This window comes from Centropristis striata, chromosome 15, assembly GCF_030273125.1.
Source record: "Centropristis striata isolate RG_2023a ecotype Rhode Island chromosome 15, C.striata_1.0, whole genome shotgun sequence".
Classification (NCBI taxonomy): domain Eukaryota; kingdom Metazoa; phylum Chordata; class Actinopteri; order Perciformes; family Serranidae; genus Centropristis; species Centropristis striata.
The window spans coordinates 34,648,881-34,672,411 of NC_081531.1; the positions used below are offsets into that span (position 1 = coordinate 34,648,881).

Consider the following 23,531-nt stretch of genomic DNA (forward strand, 5'->3'; position numbering starts at 1 on the left):
TTTTTTACTTTTTACATCAGCTGCACTGCTCTCTGAGTACAGAAGCCGAGCACTGCTGCAGAGATGATAACCTTGCTTTGATAGCAGTGCAGTGTGCATGATGTAAGTGGTGCGTCACCGGGGTTTCTTGTTGCCTTTGTCTCAGTACACATCAGCGCTGACCCACGATGCCATCCTCGTGATTGCGGAGGCCTTTCGGTACCTTCGGCGCCAGCGAGTGGACGTGTCTCGCAGGGGGAGTGCGGGTGACTGCCTCGCCAACCCCGCCGTGCCCTGGAGCCAAGGCATCGACATCGAGAGAGCCCTCAAAATGGTAGGACCGAGGGCGTTCACTGCAGTGGCGGTTCTAGACCAGTTTTACTGTGGGGGCCAAGGAGGGGCCAGTGTTTAATCAGAGGGCCACATTAGCACATTAACAAATGGCAAAGATGATATTTAAGCATTCAAAATCTTTGAATGTCTTGAAAAAGACACAAAATGACCAAAAAAGACACAAAATGACCAAAAAAGACACAAAATGAGGAGACAGAATAACAAAAAAACCCCACAGAAGACATAAAAATTACAAAAAACCCCACAGAAGACATAAAAATTACAAAAAAAAGACACAAAATGACAAAAAAAAAACACAAAATAAGTAAAACAGACACAAAAAAGGCACATAAATGACACCAATGACAAAAAAGACACAAAATAACTAAAAAAAGACATAACAACAGACAAAAAAATACCCAAAAAAGACACAAATGACCAAAAAAGACACAAAATGACTTACAAAGACATGAAAAGGATTCAAAAATGGACAAAATAGCCCAATAAGACTCCACAGAGTTAAACTATTATACAATGTACACATTCTGGGTTCCTTTTGTGTACAATGAGATATTGTTTGAACAAAAAAAAAGTTTAGAATTGTTCCATTGTTCATTGTTATAAATTGATCATTTTATTATTAATTTGACACAGGGGCCACAGCAGGGGCCAAAGGCTTCTTCACAGGGGCAGTGGCCCCTGGAGGCCCCTGTGTAGAACCGCCACTGGTTCACTGTCTGTTTAAACAGCTCTGCAGTTTTATATCACTTGTCTCTTTATTCTGCTTCTAAAGTTATTGATTTGATCATCCTGTAACCATTCCAGCACCATTTCATCCCTTACAGCAGGGGTGTCAAACTCAAATACACAATGGGCCAAAATTTAAAACTTGAATAAAATCGCGGGCCAACATTGAACAAATAAACCTTTTAATATATACCAAACATGTTTTGCTTTAACGTTAAATATGGAACCAGCAACGCTTATAAACATACAATATATAACTAAATAGTGCAGACATGCAAAATCAAATTTCAAATAAAAAACACATCAATGTCATTAATTTATTAAATAAAAATTAAATAAAAATCGTATGCCTCTTTTCTATTTGCATCCTTCTGATTTAAATATCAAAATAAACTTTTTCAACAGGTTAATAAATTCTGCCTTTCTTTTCGCCATTTTTGGGAAGGGGTAGCTGGGAGACAGCTCTAGCTTGAGGTTGCTATGACGACTGTCACAGAGGAGCGTTTCTGGGTCCTGTCCTGATTGACGCGCCAAAACAACAGCAGGGCATTGTGGGATTTGTAGTATTAACGTAAATTAGCCGTATAATACCGGCGGGTCAGCTTTTATAGTACAATAATAATATAATAATTTGGTATTGCCTCGCGGGCCAAATAAAATTACACTGCGGGCCAAATTTTCAATCAAACATTGTAGAAGTTAGCAGAAGTAAGGATTAAAAGTTATTATAACTTATAATGTAAAATTATAAATTAGTACAACTTACAGTTGAGTTGACAAAAATCTGAATTCAGAGTTGAGCAAACTCAAAAACAAAACTTAAAATATTTAGTTTAATTGTCCAACTTAAAATTGTATCGAAGTTTGTTGCCTCGAAATTTTGAGTTCAGCCAACTTTTCTTTTTTTTTTTGCAGTGCAGTCATTTGTAAAAATGAAATGCAAAAAAAGGAAGTTACCCATTAAAAATGTAAAATCCAACATTCTCAGTTTCAAAATAAAAGTTCTCAGCATTTCCCTAATTAACATCAAAATAAAAGTTCATAATCTCGTGTAACGACATCTCTCTGCTACTTCACAAACATACTTCATTTGTTTTCATGTTTTTGTTTGCTCACTCACTATATTGGGATAAAACGTTAACTGTTGTTGTCTTGGTGCCCTGCAGGTCCAAGTACAAGGTATGACAGGAAACATCCAGTTTGACACTTTCGGTCGACGATCTAATTTTACAATTGATGTGTATGAGATGAAGTCGGGAGGCCCCAGGAAGGTAAGTGAGCACACAGCATCAGAAACACGTCAAGCTTTAATATGTTCAAGAAAAACTCTAAGCAGGATACACTGTAAAAAAAAATTAAAAAGTTATTTTGGATAAAAAATATGGATAATATACAGTAAATATCCGTATTTAAAAATATATATCTATATAGAGTAAGTTTTTATTTATACTTTTTTTTTTTTACATGGAATTCGCTGTAACTTGATTGATTGCTTGAGAATTTATTTGAACACAAAATAAAAGATGAACATTTAAAAACAAACGAACAACAATAATTACAAGACATCAACACAAAATGAAACAACAACAAGACTCAACACTTATTTGTGTTCAAAAGGAGTCAAAGCTTATTAAATCCTTCTCCCTATGTTAATTTACTATATTCAGTTATATAACAACAATAATATTAATATATATGTATGTATAACACATAGTAATGTAGTTTATAAACTCATTATTACCATTATTAACACAAATAACTTGTTATTAACTTACAAACACATAAGTACACATACACCCATGTAGTCACAATGAGACAACAATGAACAAACAAACAACAATAACACACACAAAAAAAGAAAAAATAGTAATACATTTAAAAAATAAAATTTAACATTAGTATTTACCATCTAGCAATTGAATAATCCTGTTTTAATGCCCCATTATATTCATTTACAGATTTAAAATTTCATTTTATGGTTAATATTTGTAATAAAAATAATCTAGTTTTTATATGGCGCTTGCAGTTAATGTAAAAAACAAAAAAACAATAAAGTTAGTGGCTAGTTTTGATTTGGACAGAAATCATTTCCCCCCTGAGATTTAAATCTGGAAAACCTCTACTGAGAATCCAATCTACAAACATTTTTTTTTATTTTGCGGGAGTTTGGATGATGACATGGCTCAAAATTAAATAAAAAGATAAGGCATTGCTTTGATACTGCAGGGCCTAATTTATCACTTCACACTTATTTAGAAATAAATTACAGTCATTAAGAACTTTGGCGTGTCAGAAATGTAATTACAACTTTAAAATGTGATGCTTAAACCAGTGACAGCCCAGCGAGCGGTGCATCTGTCCGCTCAGGTGTCTGAAGGGTTCATGCTGATGCTTGAATGAACTGTCAATCACTTAAAATTACCTCGAGGAAATCCCTATGGAGCATGGGCGGACAGTAGCAATTTTACGCCCACTTTGCAGGAGTATAAGCAGCTGATATATGAAGTTTTTAGTTTATTTAAATGTGACTTTTAGTCCATTTTTCAGCATTTTTTTTTAACGAAATCCTCCGACACGGCCATTAAACCCATCACAGTAAAACTCTCGATTAAACTTAACTGTAATGATGCTGCCGGGTGGGTTAGCAGCTCTTGTATCGCAGGTTTTACCGATTAAACCCCAACAGCAGCCGTCTCTGGAGCATCACACTGCACCTGGAATTAAATGACTAGTGTACTTATTGCAACAATATAGAGATCTGCTCGGTAAATGAGATGTTCTTTAATTCTCTTTTCAGGAAATCAGTATATGAAAGTGCAGAAATTTATATTTTTGGTCATGCTGACAGTAAAAAAAACATTTTATTTTACACTATATGTGAATACATTTCAGCTTTAGAGAGCAAAAGAGTTAAGAACAGAGAGCCTCAGCATGCATAATTTAATTTAATTTAATTTATTTTTATTTTTATTTTTATTTTTATTTTTATTTTTATTTTTATTTTATTTTATTTTATTTTATTCAATTTTATTTTTTAGTATTTTAAACCTCAGAAAACAGATTGATCAAATTTTCTTTTTCCCCCCTTCTTTTTATTCAGCTTTTTACAGCACAGTTTCAACAAAAAATTTTACATGGGGTGTTTTGTTTTTAAAGAGAGAAAAAAATAATAGACAATAATAATAATAAGATTTAAACAAAATAAATATATACTTAATTTTGCAACGGCCATACATACTATAATATATATATATATATATATATATATATATATCAGATAGCAGTATAAGAACAATGCATGGCTAGAAAAATTAGAAGAAAAAACTAAACTTTTAAAATAGCAGTGACATTTACGATCAACGATTAAACCTGGAACTGTCTTAGTTTTCAGTGTTTCCATCTTGTCAACAAGCATGAATCTGTGTCTTGTTTTGCACCACGGTTTGTTAAACGAGCTCACAAACAAACAGGAGAGAAGTCACTCGCTCGGAAAAGTAATTTAGCTATTTAACTTGACAGCTCTGACACTTGTCAATGTCTGTTAGTTTAGTTAGCAGAGCAAGTCTGAACACAGTTACTTCCATCAATCTGCCCCCTCCAAGACTTAAACAAGTCATTTCATGAACTATTTCAGTTCTTGGAAAATTGAGCAAACGGCAAAAATAGTGACAGCCTGCCAGCTTATTCAGATTCCAGCTTTAATGTGGCATTTATTGTTGAGAAATCCACTGCCCACCACCACCAATTCTCAAAAAGGGGGGCAGAATGATCAGAGGTTTACAATACTTTACAAAAATATCACTTTGAAAACAATCTTTGGGAATGACAAAGATTTATCGGTAACACTTTACAATAACCATCATTTATAAATGGTAAACAGATAGTTTATTAATGTTTAATCATCATTTATAAACCGTATGTAGGCCATTTAGAATGGTAAATACAAAATTTATTCATGTTTAACTAACTAAATAATTTATAAATGGCAAATAGATGGTATATTAATGTAAGTTTATAGTTACTTTACCATTAACAAACAATTACATTATAATTAATAGTTTATTAATAGTTTTAGTTGCACTCATTTTAACATTTTAAACATCATATTAAGTATGTTAATGATTTTTGAAATGATTCATATACCTTTGAAAAATTGGTTGAAAATTTAATTATGGTGTTATATATTATTTATTTATTATATGTTAATTATTGGTTTATAAACCATCTATGAACATTATTTAGTTGGTTATTGTAAAGTGTTACCGATTTATCTCCAGATTCTGGGCGTCTCACTGCACCTTCATGATCCCTCACAGCTGCCAAAAAGCTGAAATATTAGTCTAAAAACACACACAAACTTACCCTCAATGCTCTAGTTTGCTCAGCTCCTTGACCCTGAACTCTGAAAAGGTCCCCACAAAGGGAAGTGTCCCCATACTGTCCATATAGTTCAGCTCACAGGGCAACATACATCACAGCGGCCCCGCAAATTGCGAGACAATCTCCAGTGACGACGGAGTGAGTATTCTGCATCACAGCTACCAGAAGTGGGAGACTTGGATTCTTCCTGGCTGAAAACATCAGAGTGGAACAGAAATAAACATAATAAGAGCCACTGGAATCAGCTCAGGTTCAGTAGACACAGGCCAGTGTTTGTTTTTGTGTTGCATTATACTGTGCAGTATTAATAGAACGGTAGAACAACCTACTGCACTGGCTAGATAAGGCACATTTAGACTATTAGGTTTGTCTTGCTGGTATTAATTTTATCAGTATTTGGGTGCTCTGTTGGTGCTGCTTTCTTGTTATGTAAGAGAGCATTTGCTGAGCCAGGAATAGATTACGCCTACTCTGCTGAAGTGTAGCCCAGGTGAAATAAGAAGCATCACTACAGGATTTTTATAAAGTCCTACATCAGGCAAAAGTAACACTGTCTTATGTGTGCAGATAGAGCCAACCAACTCCCAGGCACTTGGAGGCTCTACTGTAATAATGTCTTTCTTTATTTCTTGTAATAACTGTGAACCTTTGTGTCGTTTTCAGATCGGCTACTGGAATGAGTACGAAAAATTTGTATATATAATGGATCAGCAGGTCACCAACGAGTCCTCTTCTGTGGAAAACCGAACAATTGTGGTCACTACTATTATGGTACACTCTCAAGCAGGTTTTAAGTGTTCCACCTTAAAGATTTCTGCCACTCAAGGTCAAGGTGTCCATTGTTGCAATCTGTCCTGGGAGGGTAGAATTATTTTATTTTCAGTTGCTTTCCATCCACTCACTACATGTTGAAACAGTCGATTCACAAAGAGTGTTTCAACTGTATCCGTGTGGGTGCCAAAGCATTTTGGTTTTTTTATATTACAGTGGGCTGTTGTAGTAGTGACGTCACAATAACGGCTTTGGTAATGATAACTATAAAGATAGACACCATCGTATTTACATTCAGTGCATACGTAAGTAAACATGTTTCCCTCTCATTAAGTAAAGTGTCAGTGACGCTCAGCTGTGTCTCACCGGAGACATGAAATGATCTGCACAAAAAGAAAGGAGGACATAAACAACCAAAGGCTGCAACCTTTGGCTGTTTATCTCTATTTAAGTGAATCTGTTGCAGGTTTATGCCAGGCTCAGTGCTAGTCAGACTAGTTTGAAGGGACTTCTCACAGGTTAGCGATCATCAGCCATTTTTAAATGTAACATAAGGTGCGCCTTATCTTACATTTAAAACCACGGCCTCTCGTTTCCTTCTGACTTTGTCTATTATGTTTCCATCTTAGGCAAATTCAGAATGTAATAGTCATACATTCTCATTTCAATGTGCATTATCCTCATGAGCAGGCAGGAAGAGCAGCGATAGTGAGCGAAGGGAGAACAGAAGAGTAGAGTCACTGCATTATTTTCTCACTGCCACAGGCATGCCTTTGATTTCAATACAGATTATTTTAGATGCATCACAGTCATGTCATTAACTTCATGTTGCTTTTTCTTACATCCCATAACTTTAAAGTTAGAAATGCCATTTTTAATGAAAGGCCGTCCTATTATTATAGGATGCGAGTCTTTCATTTTGTTTTTTGTAACGTCGTACATGACTAAAGCTAAGCAACAAAGGAGCGAAACTGTTTATTATTAGTCGAATAACCTCCAGAAAAACATGTTAATGCTGTGTAAGAAAAGTAAATCACCATATCTGGATATCTTCCAGGTGGCTTTTTAGTTCACGGAAAACAGGTTTGATGGCAAACATGTTTTATATTTGGGAGGAAATACATTCACACAGGTGTTAAAATCACGGCCAAGCAGATTATTTTATTGTCATGATAGTTAAAAAAAAGAACTAGTATGACCTTTTTATTTGGTCATACATCTACTCTTCTCACATGTTTTTTGAGCTTAATATTTCTCTTATGATTGAAATGAATCTCCATGCTTTTGCTGTGTGTCTCTGCTGTCACTGACGTTTACTTTATGAACTGGAAAAGTGCTCCATTCAGCTCTTGTCCCGCTCTTGCAAAGCACATGCAACCCCCCGCTTATCGCCCATCTCCACAGATTTAGACTGCGGATGAGGTTAGCATGAGAGAGCCCTAACATCCTGCTTTGCGTCCTTTTTTTTATGTGTTAGATGCTTCGCTCCTCCTGCAGGCCAAGTCGGCCTCTTTACTCCTGCAGCGGCCCGCTTTTTTAGTCCCCCAATAACATTCCTGTAACTGATGCTGCGTAGATCCTTTTAACCTCTGCTCTGTTTGTCTTTGATGTCACCCATGTGGGTTTGTGTGTCACCCCTGCATGTGTTGCATGCATTTAAAAAAAAAAAAAAAAGGCCATGTGTGACCCATCAGGTCCGGCCAATGTGGATGTGTGTTTTTACAATGAACTCAAAATTATGTCTGATTAACAGGAAGCTCCGTATGTGATGTACAAGAAAAACTATATGCAGATGGATGGGAATGACAGATATGAAGGCTACTGTGTCGATTTAGCTTCTGAAATTGCAAAACATGTGGGGATAAAATATAAGCTGTCAGTAGTGCCTGATGGGAAGTACGGAGCCAGAGACCCAGAGACCAAGACGTGGAACGGGATGGTGGGTGAACTGGTGTACGGGGTAAGTGTCAGTCCGCCTGTGTTGCTCGTTCAGTCTTCATCTTTTATTATTTCCTGCCACAAATATTCGTTCAGATTTCTGTTAATCATCTGTCTTGAAGTATCCTGAATTAAAAAGAGTTATTTAATGAAAGTCACTCAGCATATTTTTAACCAAAATAAACCACATGATGCAAGATTAAAACGATTATAGTGGAAACTGCTCATAGAAATCAAAGTTACACTGATCAACTGATTATATAGAGCTAAAACGCTTGGAATAAAATCATTCCTATACTATAAAAAAAGTCTGGCAGAAAACGTTATATATAAATAACCATAAACAACCGTAAGTTATTTAAAAATACAGAAATAAACATATATTTCTATAGTTTTAAATGTAATAAAAATATAATTTCAAATATACAGTAAATATCTCTATTTTAAAAATAATTATCTGTAGATTAAAAAAATATTTTACTTTAATATAATGATAACTGTATGGCAACACATTTTTTTTTTTTAACAATTTCTTTAAAAAAAAAAGTTAAGTTTAATTTAAATTAAATAAATGAAAGTTGCATTACAGTCAGTGTTTTTTCCCGTCTTTTATTTCATGGCTAATATTGCATTTTAAGTAATTTTCTTTTTTTATGGCATTTGTATTTAATGTAGAAGAAAACAAGGAAAAAAACTGCAAAATGATAGAGTAAATTTCTGTGAAATGTATTTTTAGCACTGTACTTTATACTGTTTTTCTCAAGTTTATCAATTAGAGCAGTAATTTAGTTTGTAAAGCGTTTAAAAACAGTCAATAAAATTCAGTAAATAGCAAAGCTGCCAGTGTTTAATTAAACTCAGACTGGTGTGATCACTATGAGAGGTTTCCACTGTATTACCATGTAAAATATCAAGCTTGTCTCTTCTCATCAGCCGAGTGAATTACTCCATGCCATGGTCAACAGAGGATGAAAGATAAAGCTGTTGTCTTAAAGCAGTAAAGACGGCAGCAGCTGGTGAAGAAGCCTTGTTAAATCATCCCTCATCATTTTACAGCCGTGTTACACCTGATACACGGATAATAATGATAATCAGTCATGCAAAAAAACACCCAGATGTTTAAATATGTTCAGCTTTAATAAAGGGCTGAGTGGGTTTTTGAAAGTTCTTCTTCAACCGTAAAAAAAAACGAAACACCCGGGCTGGTTTCATCGTGCAGCTCACTCACACTTGGACTGGCTTAAACAACACGATTTGCATCTTTTATGAGACCTCAGCTGCTGAATGAATAATGTTTAAAAAAAGAATCTGCATGCAAACAATACTTCAGTGATGGTTTTCTCAATTGAACACCTGTAGTTCCTGCTGTTGTGTTTATTTTATAGACCACAGTGCAGAAAGTAAAATGGCCATGATCGGATCTGATTTATTTATTGCATCCATAATTTACCCTCTGAACCCCAACAGGCCGTTTCAGTGTGGGTTTTTTTTTCTGTGGCCTTGTATTTCACCGCATTATATAAAATATCTAAGTCCTGCAGCTCTGTGGAATCAGCACAATCATGGAAACAACTCAGAAATGTATTTTGTGCAGAATAACACAGTTATAATGAAATAAATCATAAAAAAAAAAGAAAAAGAAAAGACAAGAATCGCAAGTTGAGTTTCTCTCATTAATTATTTTTTCAAAATTGAAAAAAAAATGAATTTCCATTTTCCACTTTTTCAAGTGCCCACAAGTGTCATGAATATTGAAAAAAAAAAACGGCTCTCCACATGTTATACATATTGAACTATTTGCATTTTTACAACCTCTCCTGTCCTCTCCTCTCGGTTCTGTGTAAACAGATTTTCAGTGAATATTTGTCATGTGACCATTCGTCTCAGCAGAATCAATCATGGCTTCACAGTGTCACCGAGGAGCAGAATTTAATATTTTTAACAGCATCTAGTTACACCAAACTGTTTACTTTTGGTGACTTTTAAAATAAGATATATAAAATAGAGTGATTTTGACAGAAATATCACAATTTAAAGCTTTGTTTCGGTTACTTTTTCTCACAGAAACCTTCATAACCTATGACCTGTTCCAGGACTGTACGAAAGTTAAAATTTTGATGATAATGCATGTTTTTACAGTTTCTTTTTACGATAAAAGGTGTATTTTTGGCGATTCAGCTTAAAATAAAATATACTTTTAATTGAAGTTCCAAGGGTTAATACTGAACGAGACCACTCCTCCCTTTATGAAAGATTTGAATCCTTTTTATTAAATAGATTTCTCCATAGCAAGCATCTCTCTGCAAGCGTTTGTCGCTGCAGTGAGATGCTAATTGACGAGGCTGTCGGGATCCTGATGGAGGTGAATTTAACAGGCTGATTCACATTTCATGGACTGCTTACATAAGCTCCTCCACCTCTGTCTTCCAACCCTCTGCTTGATTCATGGAGGAGATTTGGATCGAGACAAAGACATTAGCCAACACAAATGCTGAGTGACTCATTTTCAAATGGCAGATATCCCTCTCACAGGCATTATCACAGGTCTGCTATTCAGTATACTCTAAGCTGTCGCAGTTCACCGTGTCCAATCTCTTTACTCCGTGAATTCACTTTAGAGCTGAGTGCCTGGGCATGTGTATGTGATTATAAGACAGTGTGGCTTATATATAGTCATGGTTATTGGTTTGACTTTGGGTTTGTCAGTGTGTCCTTTATTAAATGGATGGTTTGGATATATTGAAGTGGGGTTGTATGAGGTACTTATCCATAGTTAGGGTATTACCTGCAGTCAGCAGGCCCCCAGTTTTAAGAAGCTGAGCAATGTAATAAAAATCAACATAAGTTTAAGTGTTCATTATATTTATTTGTTTATGCAGTTCTACGCTCTTGCCAAATCCACCAGACTCCATTGACAAAAACAGTCATTTTACCCGTGCTGGACATGAGAGTTGTTGTTCTGCTGCAGCTTCCATTGTTTAACTTGTTTGTTTTACTGCACTGCAAAAAAAGAAAAGTTGGGTGGACTCAAAATTTCAAGGCAACAAACTTCCATAAAATTTTAACTTGGACAATTAAACTGTAAAATTTTACATTGTAATAACTTTTAATCCTTACTTCTGCTAACTTCTGCAATGTGCTGAATTGGCACGATTGTAACGCCGCTATGAAATATCAGCTAATGTTGCGACCACAATTTTGAGTTAGCATTGATACGCTAATGGCTACTCTTGTAGCTGTAACAAGCAGCGGCGCTAGTATCAGTTAGCCGCTAGCATCAGTTAGCCGCCAGCATCAGTTAGCCGCTAGCATCAGTTAGCCGCCAGCATCAGTTAGCCGCTAGCATCAGTTAGCCGCTAGCTTTCGCTAATGACTGAATTTCTAACTTTTTTTACACTGCACTTGTGTTTTTCTCAAGACAAACAATACCTTTACTTGGGTTTTTTTAAGTCACATTAATCAATTAGAAAATACACTGTACAGTAATTTAGTTTGTAAGGAAATTAACTGTAAAATAATACAGTAAATTTCTGTAAAATAACTCCAGCAACTCCTGTGTCCTGTGAGGTAAAATTAATGTTTTTTTTTAAAGGAGTCTGGCATCTTTAACGAGATTTCAGCTCCCCTGCATAAACTTAAACGGAGCTGTCTGACGGCAAGATAAGCAGCGAAACATTTTCTAAATATAGCCTACAATTAAAGTAATATAGATTATTTGAGGTGACTAGCTGACTGTGGATAAGTACTTCAGACAACCACACTTCAAAAAAGTCCAAAGAATCCCTTTAAATCAATATGTCATGCTTTGGTTGGCTATTTGTTCTGTAAGACTAACTCCCAGTGTGCCTGTTCCCATTTTCACAGAGAGCTGACATAGCCGTGGCTCCTCTAACTATAACGTTGGTACGGGAAGAAGTGATAGACTTCTCTAAGCCCTTTATGAGCCTGGGCATCTCCATTATGATTAAGAAGCCCCAAAAGTCCAAGCCTGGGGTGTTTTCCTTCCTGGACCCACTGGCCTATGAGATTTGGATGTGTATAGTTTTTGCCTATATCGGCGTGAGTGTGGTGCTCTTCCTGGTGAGCCGTTTCAGCCCTTACGAGTGGCATCTGGACGAGAATGATGAGGCCAAAGACCCTCAGAGCCCCCCAGACCCTCCAAACGACTTTGGGATTTTTAATAGCCTGTGGTTCTCCCTGGGTGCCTTCATGCAGCAAGGATGCGATATCTCACCAAGGTTGGTTGTTGTGTTCACTCTCCACCACCCCTCAGTTGTCCTCGTCATCTCTCTGGCATTTTATAGTCCCATACATACATCTCCTTCCTGCCATGGTGCATATAGGTTATTTTGAGCCCTCTGCTGTCCACCTTACCTCATGCTTCACTTCACTGCACTTTCCTCCCATTTCTTTCTCTGAGAAAAAAGGAAAATAAAACCTTTGCTTTGAAGCTGCATGCTCACAATGATGCTTTTGCATCCACAAAATAACTTATATCCACCATGCTGAGGGCTGTAAAATGCACAGGGGTCATTACATTTCATTCAACGTAGCTGCTCGAATTCCTCATGACTCTTGGAGGGCTACCGTGTTTTTGCTGCATGTCCCATTTTACGGTCATCTCATTGGTGCATATAATGCATTTTGTGGGGGGAAAACCATCACCAGCACCATATCTACATCATGTATCTTCCCCTCTGTTTATTCATCCATTCATCTCTTTACTCATCACTGCTGTGGTGTCCCTGACCTCTTCTCTTCTCAAGGATTCTTTGCTCACGTCATGTTTTCATCTGGGACTTTAGAAGATTGTATAGAAGCTGGTTGAAGACCAAGAAGAGGTTTTTTACAGATTCAGATTTAGCCCCACTCTGGATGGAGTGATTGATGATGTGCCGCCAGAAAAATATGGGTTTTTAATGACGGGACATTCATCATTCCTTTCAGGTTTTATTCTTTTAAGGGAAACACACAAAGTACCACCTTTTAATTATCAGTATTCACACCTCAAAGACGGGGACAAGTCAAAATGTGTCATGATAATAGTTATATAATAGTCTAAAAATCTGATACAGTGTAGTTTTTTAATAGTGATCAAAGTGCATTAAAATATCCTTTCACTGTATTCTGAACTTTTAACTGCTGAGTGAGCAGCCCATAAAGAAGCAGGGAGGAAATATCACGATGTGAATTTTTTTCATGTTGAGTGCTTTTTTCAACGTAAACTTTCATAACCTATGATACGTTCAAGGACTGTCTGAAAGTTCAAATTTCAACAATGACTGTTTTTAACAGTTTCTGTCTGTAATAAATGGTGTTATTTTGGGTGACCTATTAAATAAAAAGTATGTATCAATGGGGTTTAGAGGTTGGGGTTTGATAAACATATTTACTTATTTTGATGTTCAGTTACAATACCAGCAAGTCACTTATTTTAATTATCAGTATTCGCATAAAAGAAACACCACAAACAAAGATGGGGACACATAAAAATGTGTCATAATAAAAGTTCTTATAGACTAAAAATCTGATACAGTTTAGTTTTTAATAGAAGTAAAAGTGCATCTTAATATTACTTCTCTATATTGTGAACTTTTTGGATGGAGTACTTGATTTATCTTTTTATTTAAACATGTCAATACAACAAAATATTAATAATTAAAATAAAATAAAAACAAGAATAACAATACAATCTTCTGCAGAACTTTAGCTTAATCACAGTCAACAAAATCATCAAGCCCAAATAGATATTTCATGTTCCAAAAGTCAAGTTCTACCCTTTGTTTTTATCTGTTTTCCTTTTTTCTATAACCTTTATACCAGTGATACCTTTAACATAAACAGCTGGCTTTTAAAACAAAACAACAACAACAAATACCAAACAACCTGTCATACTATTCCAGTCCTTCGCTCTGCTCCTCCGTCTCATATCGCCTCAATATGTTATATTTATATTATTTATATTATATTATTACATTTTAAAAATTGCTTTATGTGATTGTGGAACTGTGAGTTGTGATGTTTGCAGAGTTGTGGGTCAATAAAATCAATTAAGCAGCAAATTGGGGATCCAGTTGTAGCTCAAAGTACATGCAGTTTTTTCAATGAAAACAGCTGATTTTGTCATTTTTGCTAAACATTACTGTATAGCTATAAACCAGCAGTTTCCAGGCCAGTATACTCACCAGAAGAGGGAGTATATTATTTGATTTCTACCCGTTAATCACACATTATCTCCTGATCTCTTGTGTGTTTTAGTGGCTTCAACTTTCCCTCAGGCTGATCCATGTTTAAACCATCTGAATATGGTCATTGACCTTAATATGATGCCACTCTGGATAATTATCCCAATTATAACCCATTTACAGATAAGACTTTAATAGCATCTGCTTAGAAAAACAGCCAGCAATCTGAAACTCTGATGATAGAGTCACAACGTACCGTACATTGTGATAGCTGTAGGGCAAACAAAAATATTTACGACTTGAAAGCACCACAAGGATGGCATGAATCCATAAATAAGCTGTGAAAACAACATATTAGGAGGAATCCAGAGCGGTACATCTGCAATGCAGTGATGCGGTGCAAATGGATCCTTATTTAAAATGAGAAATGTGAGTTCATCTGAGAGCAGCACATTTAGTGGAAATCGAGGATGGTACCAGAGAGAATAGTGGAATTTAAATATATGAACCTGGGTGGCTCTGCGAGGCAGATTTAGAGGCAGAGCCTTTACGCTGATGTGGAAACTGTGAAGAATTGGTTAAGGACCAGGGAGCAGGATGGGAGGATCTGTGTGACGGGGCGCTTTGGCTCATCACACCCGAAATTCAATAGCAGACAGAATCTCACGATGCTTTTACTGAAGACTTGTTCTGCCCTCTGCGGTCTAAATTTGTGATGAAGAGCGTTCAATTTTACAACAGATGAACTGACTGATGAATGCACCAAATTCTGGCTGCAGATTTAAACTAACAGAAGTCGATAAAATTGCTGATGGAAACATAATGGCCGTTCTGAGGGGGACCCTTGAATTTTAATGCTGCATTCGATTGCACTCGGAACTCGGAAAGATCCGAGTTGGAAATTCCGACTTCCGAGGTAAATGCATTTCATTGCTCAACCTCGGAGAACATGGCCGGCCACAGCAAATTGATGTTTGTTCGGATGTTTATTGTGTGTGATTGTGTTATTGATGTGATTACACCTTATAGACTAATGTAGTTTAAATATGGGAAAAACTATAATATTTTTTACACTTTTACTGTGATTTTTCGTCCCTACTACTCTCACACAAACTCTTTAATTAACAGCGTGGGAGTGCAAACACCACCACAAAGTAATCCTACACTTTTAGTAACACAAATTATAAATTAAACGACACATAACAGACTAAATGTTGAAGATAAAATGACTGTTTAGCTCTCACGATGTGTGCCGCCATTTTGCTGTGACGTCTTCCACGTATTTCCGACCTACTCGGGCTGCTTGGATCCTACCCGAATTTCCGAGTCGGAATCCCGAGTTCAAGGGCCGTTGTATTGCACTTTTCCGACTCGGAGGTCGGATCTTTCCGAGTGCAATCGAACGCAGCATTAGTCTCAGGCCCCTTGAACTGTCATTAGGAAGCTGGGGGTCTGAGGACGATTGAGGCTGGTCTCCCCTCAAAAATGACAATAGGGCGTTGTACAGGCAGCAAAATATGGCTTATAATCGCCTTTTAGACTGTCCTCTGCCACCATCTTGCTGATGTAGTAGCAGTGATTGACGGTGATGTGGAGTTTAAATGAGCAAACTTTCACCCGGGAGAATGGGCTTCATGTGCCATGTGGAAACAGAAGTTACATCAAGTCACATTTTTTTTTACATAACTTCTGTTATCTCTCGTAACTTATCCATTAATACATTTGTTTACTTTTTAAAATACCACGACCCTTAACCTAGATCAGTGGTTTTGTAGCCTAAATTCACAGAAACTGCAGCCTTTCTTGTTTTTTAGCTAGCTCCGCTGTACTGTGAGCCGCGAAAACCTCATATGTGTCGTTAGGGGTTGGTATTGACGAATGGTCTTTACTGTCGTTTAGGTCAGTAGTTCTCAACCTTTTTGAGTCACGACCCCCAATTGAACATGCGTGTTGTCCGCGACCCCCGCTCACTGAACAGAATCTCACACGCACAGTTCAGATCACCCAAAAAAGCAAACAAAATGACCAAAAAAAGCAAACAAAATGACCAAAAAAAGACACAAATTGACCACAAAATGATCAAAAAAGACACAAAATTACCAAAAAGACACAAAATGACCACAAATTGATCAAAAAAAGACACGAAAAGAAAAAAAGACATTAAGTGACCAAAAACACTAAAACACTTTAACACAGTGGAGACAGAGCTGACTTACAAAATGATTTGGCGACCCCCAGAAATCATCTCGCGACCCCAATTGGGGTCCCGACCCCAAGGTTGAGAATAGCTGGTTTAGGTCAGTGATCTTGTTGGATGATTCTAAAGGCCCATGTCAGACAGGGGCCCAAAAAATGTGCTTCTTCATGAAATAAACTGTTTCTTTGTCTTTAAAAAATCATTCAGACAGCCTTTGTATTGCTAATCTATATTTAAGTTGTATTTATTTTAGGTTATATCTTAAATGTTACCATTTAAATGACCTTCAGATCAGATTTGCACTAAATTGTTGATTTGATTATATGCAGAATGTCTGCACAGTGTCATATTTTTAGGGTTAGAGTAGTGTGCAGTAGTGGATGGGTGGTTACAGACATGGGCATGTGTGAAAAGTGTTAATCTTACTTTATGGCAATCCCATGCAGTTTTGAGCAAAACTCATCCTATTCCTGCATATTTTATTCCTCATAGTAGCCATTTCATTGCAGTGAGACCATTTCTCAAAACTTGACCTTGCTGTATAAAATGAGCTGCTGTGCCCTCTAGAATAATCACAGCCTCATGAAACTTTACAACCATAAACTAGAGACCTGGAGTATTCAGAGGAAGTGTGGCTTTTCTACATTTATTGACAATAAGGGAGTTCCTCAGCACTTTCCTTAACAGAAGTAATCGCAGTCAATTCTCACAGAAATCTCAGGAGGAGCTGCTTTATTTAACCAAAGACAAAAAAAAAATGAACACAATAGGAAGGTACTCTGGCAGTCAGTGCTGTTCCTGGAATCAACCCAAGTAATGTTGGACAGATCCTGGTGCATCACTCATCTCAGGTCTGGCTTCCTTCTGCAGGCTGCAGGATTTAGGCTGTTGAACGTTTCCGAGGATGGCTGCTCACCTGAATTAGCTCCAAAACTAAATGTGGACATAGTTATATTGGGTTAATGAGGCTTATTATTACTTGCAAAGAATGAATCAGCTGTGCAGGCAGGTATATTGAGTTAATGATACTTCACTTAAATTAATTCATGCAAATAGCACGGAGCACCAGGGGTACGTGGATAATATCACACTGCAAAAAAAGAAAAGATGGGTGAACTCAAAATTTCAAGGCGACAAACTGCGATAAAATTTTAAGTAGGACAATTAAACTAAATATTTTAAGTTTTGTTTTTGAGTTTGCTCAACTCTGAATTCTGATTATTTTTGTCAACTCAACTGTAAGTTGCACTAGCTTATAATTTACATTGTAATAACTTCACAATTAGTTAGGCGACAATTAGGAGTTAGCATTGATACGCTAATGGCTACTCTTGTAGCTGTAACAAGCAGCGGCACTAGCATCAGTTAGCCGCTAGCTTTCGCTAATGACCGAATTTAACCGCTTTCCCGCATTTCACAACAAAGAAATAAGAGTTATCAGAACTATTGTCCCTTGTTGTGAACGCCAACTTAAAGATATAAGTAACAACAACTCACCAACTTGTTTTTGAGCAGACAACTGGCTTCCTTTGTTGTGCTAACTTAAATTATTGCCCTAAATGTCAATAATTTAATATTTCCAAGTTTTACCAACTTAAATCACTGTTTTAGGCCAAAAAATACAAGTTGGCTTTTTTGCAGTGTATATTGTGAACTTTTTGGATGGAGTGCTTGATTTATCTTTTTATTTAAACATGTCAATACAACAAAATATTTATAATCAAAGTAAAATAAAAACAAGAATAACAATACAATCTTCTGTAGAACTTTAGCTAAATCACAAAAAACAAAATCATAAAGCCCAAATAGATATTTCATGTTCCAAAAGTCAAGTTCTACCCTTTGGTTTTATCTGTTGTCCTTTTTTCTATAACCTTTATACCAGTGATACCTTTAACATAAACAGCTGGCTTTTAAAACAAAACAACAAACAACCTGTCTATATACTATTCCAGTCCTTCGCTTAAGTTTTACCAACTTAAATCACTGTTTTAGGCCAAAAAATACAAGTCGGCTATTTTGCAGTGCATCATTTCAGGGGTTAACTGGACAATTTCTTCAAAATTATATTACATTCCTCAAAATCATCAAAAGCAAACCTCTGAGGAGACATCGTGGAAAATGATCTTCTTCCCCTTCCTCTGCAGATTCTAGCTCGCTACTCTCATGTCCCTCTGTCTGCTCTGTGTCCTCCTCTCAGATCTCTGTCCGGCCGTATAGTCGGAGGAGTGTGGTGGTTCTTCACCCTCATCATCATCTCCTCCTATACGGCTAACCTGGCTGCCTTCCTCACCGTGGAGAGGATGGTTTCTCCCATCGAGAGTGCCGAGGACCTGGCCAAACAGACAGAGATCGCCTACGGGACGTTAGACTCAGGCTCCACCAAGGAGTTCTTTAGGGTGAGTGTCTCCGCTGGCTGTCATCCATCCTGCTCCAACTGTAGTTAATGTGGAAGAGCTCAGAGATGAATAAGTCCCCCGAGCTCTCCTGTGGCTTTTGATTTATTATCTGCCAGGTTATAAATCGAATGAATAATCAATAATAGGATGAGTAAAAATTGTGTTTTTTCCCTGATACAGCACTTTCAAAGTGTTAATACTACACTGCAAAAAAAAAGAAAAGATGGGTGAACTCAAAATTTCAAGGCAACAAACTTCGATAAAATTTTAAGTTGGACAATTAAATTAAATGTTTTAAGTTTTGTTTATGAGTTTGCTCAACTCTGAATTTCTCTGGCACGATTGTAACGCTGCTATGAAATGTCAGCTAATGTTGTGACCACAATTTTGAGTTAGCATTGATACGCTAATGGCTACTCTTGTAGCTGTAACAAGCAGCGCCGCTAGCATCAGTTATCCGCTAGCATCAGTTAGCCGCTAGCATCAGTTAGCCGCTAGCTTTCGCTAATGACCGAATTTCACAACAAAGAAATAAGAGTTATCAGAACTATTGTCCCTTGTTGTGAACCCCAACTTAAAGATATAAGTAACAACAACTCACAAACTTGTTTTTGAGCAGACAACTGGCTTCCTTTGTTGTGCTAACTTACATTATCGCCCTAAATGTCAGTAATTTATATTTCCAAGTTTTACCAAATTAAATCAGTGTTTTAGGCCAAAAAATACAAGTTGGCTTTTTTGCAGTGTACTCTACATTTGATTAATTCGGCTCATCATAAAACACAGTGTTTTATAAAGAGGAATTAAGTCTTACTGAAGGAGTAAACAGCTGAAAGAAGTATCAAAGCAGAGAATAACTGAATTAGCAGAACAAAAGTAAATTATGATGTCATGCTTTTGGTTTTAAATCTTTTTTTTTGCCCATAAAATAAACTTATTAAACTTCTGTTCCAAAATCAAAAGTTTTATTTGAGTGTTTCTTTAAACTAACTTTCTTGCGTCAGGAATAATTTAGTTGTGCAGCTGTGACAATTAATGCCTCCTCCAAGTCCAACCATCAGTAGAGTCATAAACAAAATTTTGATTATCCTCTCATCGCCCCCGCTAATGTGCAGATTAATTTTTGTATCCAAGAAGCACTGCCAAATCAAGGGCGCAAATATTCTCAGCAAGGTCACACAGCGCATAAACGTCTTCTAATAAAAAACAGATAAAACTGCAGCCTCAAAGATGATAATTTAATAATTTAACCTCAGTTAGTGTTCAGAAAAGCTGGTGACAGATTGTGAAGATTTTGTTCTGTCACACATCTCTGGTTTGTTCAGCGATTCATAGATCGAGACGACAGCTGAGTCTGATTATTGACTGTTCTGTTCGTGCGTTTCAAACTTTTAGAAAACAAACTTTTCAAGAAAGAGCTGCGTGATGTTATTATAAGTCCAATTTGTGGGCTCCTGTCACTCTCCACGAAGATGTCTTATTCCTCGGAAATGGAAATGTCATTCACATCCAGTGTCCGGCTCTGAGCTGCGTCTATTTTTAGTCACAGTCAGTCTCTGGGTGTGAGCTCGGAGTGAGTCTGAGACATTTGATAAATACAAACCTTCTTTCTCCCTCTCTGGACCCAAATACAGAACAAAGAAAGAGAGTTTAACAGGTTTATAGAGCGGGTTCCAGCAAGCGATGACCGAGGTGAATGAACGGCAGGAAAGAGAGAGAGAGGAGGTGAAGATGGCTGTTTGGCATTGCAGCAGAGGAAGCAAAATGACTTGGCAAGCGAGCAGGCAGGCTGCCGACTGAACAGCATTACTGAAGCTCAGGGAACCCTTTTGTTGAGAATTAGGGGTTGTGGGCAGTGGATTTTTAAGGGGGGGATAGCAGGTCAACAACAAGTGGTGTACATCACCTGAAAGCTGGAGATCTGAGGATTAATCCCAGATGCAGCTCAAGTTGTTCTGGTCATAAATCTATAATGAAAATGACTTAATTAATCAATTAAGTAACTCTATTAAGGGGTATGAGGGCTCAGAACTTTAACGTTTGGCTATCTCAAGTCAATTTTCACACTGCAAAAAAAGAAAAGTTGGGTGAACTCAAAATTTCAAGGTAATACAAATTTCGATAAAATTTTAAGTTGGACAATTAAACTAAATATTTTAAGTTTTGTTTTTGAGTTTGCTCAACTCTGAATTTCTCTGGCACGATTGTAACGCCGCTCTGAAATGTCTGCTAATGTTGCGACCACAATTTTGAGTTAGCATTAATACGCTAATGGCTACTCTTGTAGCTGTAACAAGCAGCGCCGCTAGCATCAGTTAGCCGCTAGCTTCAGTTAGCCGCTAGCTTCAGTTAGCCACTAGCATCAGTTAGCCGCTAGCTTTTGCTAATGACCGAATTTCACAACAAAGAAATAAGAGTTATCAGAACTATTGTCCCTTGTTGTGAACCCCAACTTAAAGATATAAGTAACAACAACTCACCAACTTGTTTTTGAACATACAACTGACTTCCTTTGTTGTGCTAACTTACATTATTGCCCTAAATGTTAGTAATTTATATTTCCAAGTTTTACCAAATTAAATCACTGTTTTAGGCCAAAAAATACAAGTTGGCTTTTTTTGCAGTGCAGCTCAATTAAGTTGTTGTATCAATATTTGGGTTTGATACCATTTGTTACACACATTTGGTGCTGAATTAGGCAATTTCTTTAAATGGATGGAAAAAGGTACAAAATATCTCCAGAATATTACATCAATACACCAAGACCTGTTGAACAACATGGAAAAATCTTGAGCCATTTTGTAAATTTCAGTATTTTTGCTAACTGCTAAGACTCTTATTGTCAATATATGTAGGAAAGCTATACAGTCTTAATGCTCCAGGTCTCTAGTTTGTGGTTGTAAAGTTTTGCACCAGGTGGTTAAGAAGTAGATGTAGCCACCATGATGACATCACCTATTGGTCTGTTGACTGCTGTTTCCAAGCTTTGACTTTGGCATTTTGGAGCCAAAAGTGAGAAGGGCAGAGAGTTTATCAGCTACCCAACTGATTGCGTTGGTTTGCAATCAGTCACTTTTCAGACGAGCTAATTGCAAGCGTGTGTATTTATAGGCTGCGACCAGGAAGGAAACACACATGAAAGCAGCAATACAGTTTCCTTGTGCATGTGTGTGTGTTCAGTGTGTCAGTGACCTGCATTGGCCGACAGGGCCTCCTTGCAGAGGGACACCTGGCTGGAAAAACTGAGTCATTTCTAAAAAGATCTTGATCTCTGTCAAGAAATCATTCGCTGCCCTTTTTACTTCCACCCTAAAGCCATAAATCACCATGCTGCCTGCTGCAGCAGTGACTTACTGACTACTAGTTAGACATTCTGAATATTTTTGCAATAACGTCTGAACACAGAGCTGATGCCTGGTCATCTTAAAATGATCTGTATCCAAGTCTACTTTACCTTTACAAAAGAGAATATTTTGATAGAATAGAAAAGATTCCTCTCCATTGTCCCCTGTGTCTTCAGACTTCTTCTTTCCTTCCTCTTCCTCTCTTTTTTTTTACTCCTGAGACCTGTACTACGAAGCTGGATTTGATGAATAGCGAGGTAACTTTTCAGTATCACGAAGGTGGTTCTTTAAATCTGGCTAGATCACCACGGCAACTCATGCTGAGAAGCTTACCTGGTCGGAAGCAGGTTATGTTCTCGAAAAGAGATAAGAATTTATAAAAGCATCGCCTACTGACCAATCAATTCTCTTGGAAAATGGCATCACCCTTTTTGGGAAGATCCTGTGGACCTTGGTGCGAAAACAGTCTCTTGAGGACAGCGAAAGCTTTTCGAGGTTTTGAGTCGTAACGTTAATTAATGTCACCAAACAGTGCAGTTACAGTAGAGTTACTGTATGTAAGTACTTTATAGCTATTGCTAATTTTCAAATCTTGTCCCTTGTCGGGTTTGAACATGAACAACAACATAATCAGCACAAAAAGGATATAATGATCAACATGCTAAAACTACATTAGACAATAATAAAGCATAAAAACTACATTACACAGTACACTAATATACATATTACAAATTCAGTACTGTATATAATAAACACAGGTTAAATATCAGGACACTGGACTCTGAGGAATATTTCCAGCATGTTGTTGAATCCATGCCATGAAGAATTTAGGCAGTTCTGAAGGCAAAATAGGGTCCAACATGATAGTAGCAAGATGTACCTAATGTAGTGGCCGCTGAGTCTGTTTCATCAGACTTTGCTGTAAATTTACAGTCAAATTCTAACAGTAACTTGCTGTGTTATGATTGTACAGTATATTGCTGTGAAAACAATGCATTGTGGGAGTTATCATGATTGCTCAGGCATTCCAACGGTCAAAATTATATTTTTACAGGAATTTACGGTTTTCAGCTGAGCATGTCGGGAAAATAAAGCCGTTATTTTCGAAAAGAAGAAAAGTTTTATTTCATTTTTGTCTGGGCTGAAATAATCACAATGTGTTGTTTTTCCAGTTATACTAATATCGCGTTTTCATGGATTAGTTGTAACATAATTTACAACAACATTTAAACGTCACATATTTTTTTTCTTCGTTACG

At 36.9% G+C, this 23,531-nt stretch overlaps 1 protein-coding gene and 1 long non-coding RNA gene across 5 annotated transcripts in view; one reads left to right on the forward strand and one right to left on the reverse strand.

Moving 5' to 3' along the window:
* The window catches only part of gria3a (glutamate receptor, ionotropic, AMPA 3a), a 118,995-nt gene that overhangs the window by 72,059 nt on the left and 23,405 nt on the right, over positions 1–23,531 (forward strand). For all 4 annotated transcript variants that reach the window (XR_009395686.1, XM_059351127.1, XM_059351126.1 and 1 more), the window contains exons 7-12: positions 146–313; positions 2,226–2,330; positions 6,103–6,210; positions 7,964–8,170; positions 12,013–12,386; positions 18,731–18,929. Coding sequence is in view for 3 of the 4 variants with exons in the window: in XM_059351127.1 (XP_059207110.1) it covers positions 146–313; positions 2,226–2,330; positions 6,103–6,210; positions 7,964–8,170; positions 12,013–12,386; positions 18,731–18,929 (1,161 nt within the window). In the remaining variant the exon portion in view is untranslated. The remainder of the gene's footprint in view (positions 1–145; positions 314–2,225; positions 2,331–6,102; positions 6,211–7,963; positions 8,171–12,012; positions 12,387–18,730; positions 18,930–23,531) is intronic.
* Positions 14,486–16,362, reverse strand: LOC131986269 (uncharacterized). Its single transcript, XR_009395687.1, has 2 exons — positions 15,479–16,362; positions 14,486–15,355 (listed from the first exon to the last, which is right to left on the reverse strand). It is a non-coding gene; the product is annotated as an uncharacterized LOC131986269 (long non-coding RNA).